Genomic DNA, 6,960 nt, shown 5'->3' with positions numbered 1-6,960 from the left:
TACAATAAATTGTTGCCATTATCGAGAATCATTCATGTACATACATATCGTCGCTACTATGTCAATCTATCGAATGTGAAAATGGGTACTTTTCAGGAGAATAAAAAAACTGTTGTAAAAAATGTTGTTGTCATTAAGAAAAAGTGTGTGTATCGATACTTTGTTAAATCCAGCATCTCTTCTTCTTAGAAGACTAGAAATTCAACGATTTGCCAACTGACATATCATTCTAAACGCATGCGCAAGGTACCGTAAATGAAAAAAACATTTTTGCACATTCGATAGTTTAGCATAGTAGCGGCGATATGTAAAATTTTATAATAATAATGTTAGTTCACTTCTGACTTATTATTGTATATGTGGAGTATTATTATTTTTTTGCTTCCTATTATTGAAAAGTAAAGAAACGCTCGAATAGTCACAAAACAATTCTGAAAAGTTCACAAAATCCCGAAAACACGATGAATCTCCATACTAGGGATGTTTCGGATGTCATATTTTTCACATTCGCGAATGCGACTGCGAATGTTAGGAATAACATTAAAAAAGTTGTAATCAACTTAAGNAATTTTGTAAATTATTAGAACATTGAACGAGTGCTTAGCCTATACAGTGCACTATTGTCTGGCGACTATCATTTGCTGGCCAAAAGTCGAGGAATAACCAAATTGATTTGAAACTTAGTGTTTGGGGTTTTTTGAGGTCGCTAATTTCGAATATAATGTCAGATTTTCGAAATTAAAAATGGCGGATCCAATATGGCGACCAAATTTTATACTTCTTTCCCTTCCACCAAAAACTTATACATAAGCGGGGTTTTCAAGATCGCTGATCTCGAATCTGATGTAAGATTTTTGGAATTTAAAATGGCGGATCCAATATGGCGACCAAATTTTATACTTCTTTCCCTTCCACCAAAAACTTATACATAAGCGGGGTTTTCAAGATCGCTGATCTCGAATCTGATGTAAGATTTTTGGAATTTAAAATGGCGGATCCAATATGGCTACCAAATTTTATAATTTTTTTTTTTCACCATGGGGGTTTGGATCCCACATGGCGTTATCGGGAAAAAATTTTAGTTAAAAAAGTTGCTTAGTTTTTGGTATATATTTTTTTCTAATCACACCTTCTTCAAATAATAACTTTTTCCTTTAAATATAAGTTTTTATTTGTATTTATTTGAAAAGGCACTAGCACAAAAAGTATATTACCAATATTAAGCTACATATAAAGTTGAAAAAATAACGTAACGTACAAGTTTAAACAAAAAAAAAACAACAATGCATTTTTTTTTTGTCATATTCTTCGGATGTGCTCCATCTAATAATCAGCCTCATTGCGAGAGTCGTGCCGAATGCAAGTCGTTTTTCGAGAGTCGAATCGTATCGAAAATTTAGCGTCATTGCCTAAACTTTCCACTCGACTAGTGTATTAAAACGGAAGAACTTGGCAGCACTGCATAGTTTTCGACAATTTTAGTCGTTTACTTATTTCAGCACGACAATGCTAATGTTGTCGAGTCGTACAATTCAGCCTAATTTACGACTTACGTAATGAGGCTGAATATTTCGCAGCAAAATGTTTAAAACAGCTGCTTTTCAAACGTCGAAAAGCACGGCAAAACACACCTTTTCTAATAAAAAAGCCCATTATTCAAAAAATGCACTCTAAACTCTAAATTGAAAATTTTTATTGCCCACAAAGCTTCAAGACCGCCAAATGAATTAAAGTGGAATATTATTACCCAAATTGAAGTCCATTTTGAAAATGAATTCTATTTTATTTAGCAAGCTATATGTTAGCTTTCTTTTTTGTTAATCATACAAACATTCATTTCCATTATCTTTTATGAAGTATCTTTCGCGCCCCCAAGACATACATACCATTTCGAACTACAAAACTACTGACTACGAAAGAAATAAGTTTTAAAACTTTTAGTAAAAATGTCAGCTGATATCTCAATGGGAAAACTCTTTAAGAAAATAATGAGTATGTACTTTTTTACTCTGGAGAATTAGTTTAAGGAAGGGACAAAAAAATCGATTTATCGATACTCTAAAAAATGACTTGACCAGCAAATAGTAGCTATCAGAACATAGTGCAGTGTTTTAATCTAGTAGTCAAAGTTCAAAAGGGGCATATTATATTTAAAAAAAAAGTAATTTTAGTTTAGTTTTCCACCAATCGAGAGGATTTTTACGGAGATAAGCTCATTTGTCTTTAGGATAGGTCTTCAATTGAGCTTTGTGGGTCGATTATCGATAGCAATCAGCAATTCAGTTGCGTAGCTAGTTGCCAAAACGATATTACAGATGGCAACTGGCAACTTTCAACTGACAACTGCAGTTGCACAAAGTATTTATACAGGCGAATACATGTATGTGATTGCTGGGAATGTTTTTGTAGCGTATTTAGGAGCGAAAATTTGAAAAGTGTGTCATATATTTTATTTTTTAATAATTTGAACGATATTGACCGTTTGCAATGCAGTTTGCTTTTACAGAATATGGTGAAAATAACAAAACAAAACTTGAAATTTTAGTTCCCGTGGAGTACGCCCTTTTGGCGAAACAAAAGCGAACACTGATTGCAAATTTTTTCATTTATCAACTGAAGCACCTCTTTTAAAACTACCGACACACCAAGTTTTCCAAATTCAAGTCATTGCTGTGGCACTTCCTTCTGCGAAAAATCGAAGAGGTGCGCAAGCTTTTCTATGAGCGGAGGTATTGAAGTTGAACGAAGTGGTTCATTTGTTTATTAACCAATTATACTACAGCTTCTTTTGGAAGTCCTCAATATGCTTTGAAAATGAACACGAAACGAAAATAAAAGAAAAATCTTTGAAAGCATTAACTTTTGCTTACAGTGCACTCGGTAGCTCTAGAGGATTGGAATTATCCTTTAAATGTCTCTTGATTGAGGCCGCGTTCATGCACTTCTCTTCTTCTTAAACAAATAATTGTGACGAGTTTAGCTTTATTGCTGTCTTTTCTTTAAAACTCTTTATTTTAATAATTTAATTTTACTCGCACAGCTTGTTTACAGCCGCTTGCTGGTTGTCGAACTGTCAAATTTCGATTATCGATAATTCTACAGCAACTGACGATAGTTGCCATTCGTAATACAAATTTTCTTTACAGTTGCGTTGCCAGCTGGCAACCGAAGCGTGGTTGCGTTGCTATCCGTAATCGACTCTTTAATTTGACATTTTCTAATGTCTCCAAATTCTACATCCGATCCTTCGCTTTCACTGAAAGAATCTATAATTATTTCTAGGTTGCTTTTAAGACTTTGAGCAAGGCCCATCAATTTGCCTGATATACCACTTAACCGTTTAGCGCCTGAAGCTAAAAGTCGGTTATTGTCCGCACCCTGGTTTGGCAGACTTAGAGCCATTTCAACAATATTAGAGTGGAGTCTCTCCCCATGTACACAGTCGCATTCGCAAAACATTTGTATTATTTGATGCGAATTATTCGCATGACGAATGCGAACGCAAATATTCGCAACATCCCTGCTCCAAACATCCCGGAAAAATGCCGAGAGTGCTCGAAATATCCCAAATAACTTGAGAAATTTCGATAAAAAAATTTTGGAAACTATCCAATAAGGTCTCTCCCGAAAAGTCCCAAAAAATAATGACAGTTCTTAAAAATCTCGAAAATTTCAAAAAGCAAAACGCGAAACCTTCCGAATAATCGTGAAAACATCTATACAGATACAAAACCTCTTGAAAAAAACTCAGAAAACCTCGAAAATATCTAGGAAGATCGGGAAAACTAGAGCACGAACAATCCTATATTCTAAGATATCCTCAAAAAAAAAAAAAAGAAAAAATAATCGAAATTTTGAATACAAAATAATAAAGGTCCTAAGGAAATCCCATTGTACTAAGGCAGAGGAATCTAATGGTTTATTTAAAAAAAAGCGGTACGACAATTTTTTCACTACATCTTTTTTTATTTCAAAGTCTAAAAAGAACTGGAAATTCCTTTAAAATAGTATATTAAGTTGTTGCAAATGAAAATATTTAGATAAATGTTGATATTCAAATAGCTTTTCGACGCACAGCCTTAAAGCATATATCTACCGTAAATATTGCAGTTCTCAAGCGGGAAACAAGGTCCTCAGCGCTGACAAATATGTAGATGCTATTGGGTTTCGCTAATTAAAAAGATAAATACAACGCATTTCCAAGAATTTCCAAAGTGATACAACAGCGCCGTTTTAGTGAAGGGTTTAATTGTAATACAAATAAAACAATTCTGAGGGAATGTGTTTGTAATTTGATTTATTTTGATTTTGATGAAACTTTATTCATCCACTAAAATAAGTTTTGTCATTTTGTACAAGTGATCAGTTATTACCAGGAATCAATGCATACAGATCAACACCAGAGCTCCTTACATAAATACATACTATTTTGTATGCATATCAATATGAATGTGCATACATATACATGCATACACAATTTATGTACATATTCATACATATATACAGTCTTTATTTCCAGTGATGCCAACAACTGCTATGTATTTATATCAGCATCGCAATCAAAATAGTAGTAGTAATTCTTCAACTATTTACAGTATTTGCCGCCGCTTCGCTAGTTGCAAGTGGGTGTTGTAGAGGCACCTCGCTAACTACTGGAAAGAGGTCAGACACATTTGTTAATTCTTCAACACTCGTTACATGTGGCTTTAACGTGTCACTGGCATTTGACTTAGTGAGTTGATAATACGCCGTGTTGCTATGCGTTATATTGACTATGGTCCCGGTTAGTGGCAACGATTGTAAAAGCTCCAATGGGCTGCTGAATGCGCCAATATTGACGGGCGCTATGCCGGTAAGTACTTGTCCGGAAATGTTCGTTTGGATCGGCAAAGGCACATCACCGAGGTTGATATGGCTCTGGTTGGAGTGTGCATCATAGAAGGTCAAATCAACGCGTTCTTGGCTAAAATTACAACACAAACTGAAATATGTAGATGTTCCGGTTGCGGTTAAAAATGTGTGACTTTCTACCTTTCAAAACTGGTTTCATTATCGTCCACTTCCGTTAAAATTCCAATTTCGTACACAACAGCCTTAACAACATAACTACAAGATAGGATTTAAGCTAAAAAAAATGATTCATTAAATTAGGCTATTTATTCAGTGCTTACAGATTCTTTGGTGTATCATTGAGACTCGCTTGTAATTCCTCAATCGTTGAGTTGTCTATGCCTGACGAAGTATCCAATACTGGCAATGTCTCGGAGGCAGCAAATAGCGCAGCGAAAATAAGGAAAATTTGATATTTGTTTTTCACTGGCATTTTAAGTTTGACTTTGATTGTGAAATTTTATAATCCTAGCCTAATCCTTATTACTTTCCGTTACCTATTTGCAGTGAAATAGGTTTGTGGTTCTGCGTGTCCTCAGCCGCACTACTTTCCAGCAAATAACTTCGACAACTTAAAACTTGCTGCATAAATTACGTCGTTTTTATATCGAGCTCTCTTATCTGGAATTGATATTTGTTTACATATATTTTAAGCTTTGAAGTTTAGTTTAATTAACATGATCTGTTAATTGTCGATTCAGAGGTGTTAATTTGTAAGGTGGAGCAGAAGTAAGGAAAACATTATGGGCTCTAATTAATTTGGCGCGTTTCAATGCATGGAATCTAAATGTCAGACCCCCTAAATTACACATATCTGTGACTTGGCTATTAAGATTTTTTCGATATACGGACATTCGCACATATTTATGTACATATATATATATATATATACCATCCCAGCAAACATTTGGAGTCCTATTTCGGAGCTTTTACGCTCATAATGCACCCAGAGTCTGCAATTTAGGTGTTTCCCTTCTGGTGAAGGTTGACTTAAATGAGCTTAAATTCATAAATGCAAATGTACGTATGTATGTACATACATACATACCTACGGTGACCATCTGTCCTGCATTATACGGGACAGTCCTCTTTTTGGACCCTTGGTCCTGGTAATTTATTTATTTTATACGGGACGCCAAATGTTCTATATTTCTTTTAATGTCCTGTATTTGTCCCGTATTCGGTGTTTCGCCTTAACAGCTCATTTAAATGGCTTGCCTATGTACGAGTTTTAAGCGATGTTGGTATATGGTCGTAATATTCTCCATATTTTCTAGTCTGAATGCCTGTGATTCCTATCGAGGAATACATACAGTGACCAAAATAGCAATTAGGACTTGATATTTTATTAAGTTTTGGTTATTTTTCCCTAGTTTATGTAATGTTTGTTATTTATTTTATGAAAGTAAAGCTCTTTTCCTAACAAAAACCATATAATACCAAATATCAAAAACTTTGTGCAAAAAAACTATAAAAATTAATTCTGCAATGTTTCACCAAAATTTCAAACTTTTTAATTAGAATCTTAGAAAAAAATTCGGTGAGTATAATAAAGTGCGAGTGGAAAGTGCTGCTCAGTTGCTTCTGTTTCAAACAAACGGTCGAACATATTTACTTTGCATGAAAACATGCGAAAACAAAAAAAAAATGCCAAAAATTAATGGTACGCCATAGCGACTTAAAATAGCACTTTATTATACTATAATTTAACGTTTTTTTTGTTAACAAATTTTACGGGGTAAAAATATCGAGAAAATTATCCTACAAATTTGTGATGTTACTAAAAGGATACTTTTTCAGAGCTAATACATCTAGAATCATTGAAGAAGGCTTTGAGATCTGTAAACTGTTGTGGAAAAAATTTGCAAAAATATTTTTTGTTCCATATTCGGCTCTCATAAATATGGTCACCGTATACATACCTTATAAAAATCAGTAGTTGCAGCCAAATTTATATCAGTACATACTTTATACAATTCGTTTAAAAAATTTAGGCCCTTATTATGAGTTGCATTCGATCTTCGACTGTGGTCGAAAGTGCTAATCGAACGAATTTTCATTTGGTATTAT

The 6,960-nt window shown here is 34.0% G+C and overlaps 1 protein-coding gene across 2 annotated transcripts; it reads right to left on the bottom strand.

Annotated features, from left to right (window-relative positions):
- Positions 1-3,062: 3,062 nt before the first annotated feature.
- LOC108381390 (uncharacterized) lies at positions 3,063-5,899 on the bottom strand. 2 transcript variants are annotated; one of them, XR_001849621.1, is made up of 4 exons: positions 5,172-5,899; positions 5,032-5,106; positions 4,474-4,963; positions 3,063-4,424 (listed from the first exon to the last, which is right to left on the bottom strand). XR_001849621.1 is itself a non-coding variant. In XM_017637807.1 (3 exons), the coding sequence occupies exons 1-3, from the start codon at positions 5,321-5,323 to the stop codon at positions 4,582-4,584; spliced, it is 609 nt and encodes a 202-aa protein (XP_017493296.1). In that variant the 5' UTR covers positions 5,324-5,899; the 3' UTR covers positions 3,063-4,581. The 2 variants fall into 2 exon arrangements, 1 of the variants encoding a protein (XP_017493296.1); XM_017637807.1 differs by having other exon boundaries at positions 3,063-4,963.
- Between the last annotated feature and the right edge of the window lie 1,061 nt (positions 5,900-6,960).

The sequence above is a fragment of the Rhagoletis zephyria genome, unplaced genomic scaffold (assembly GCF_001687245.7).
Source record: "Rhagoletis zephyria isolate East Lansing unplaced genomic scaffold, Rhagoletis_zephyria_1.1 Rzeph_scaffold_22369, whole genome shotgun sequence".
Taxonomy (NCBI): Eukaryota; Metazoa; Arthropoda; class Insecta; order Diptera; family Tephritidae; genus Rhagoletis; species Rhagoletis zephyria.
The sequence above is the reverse complement of the archived record's forward strand: the minus strand, read 5'-3'. Positions and strand labels throughout refer to the sequence as shown.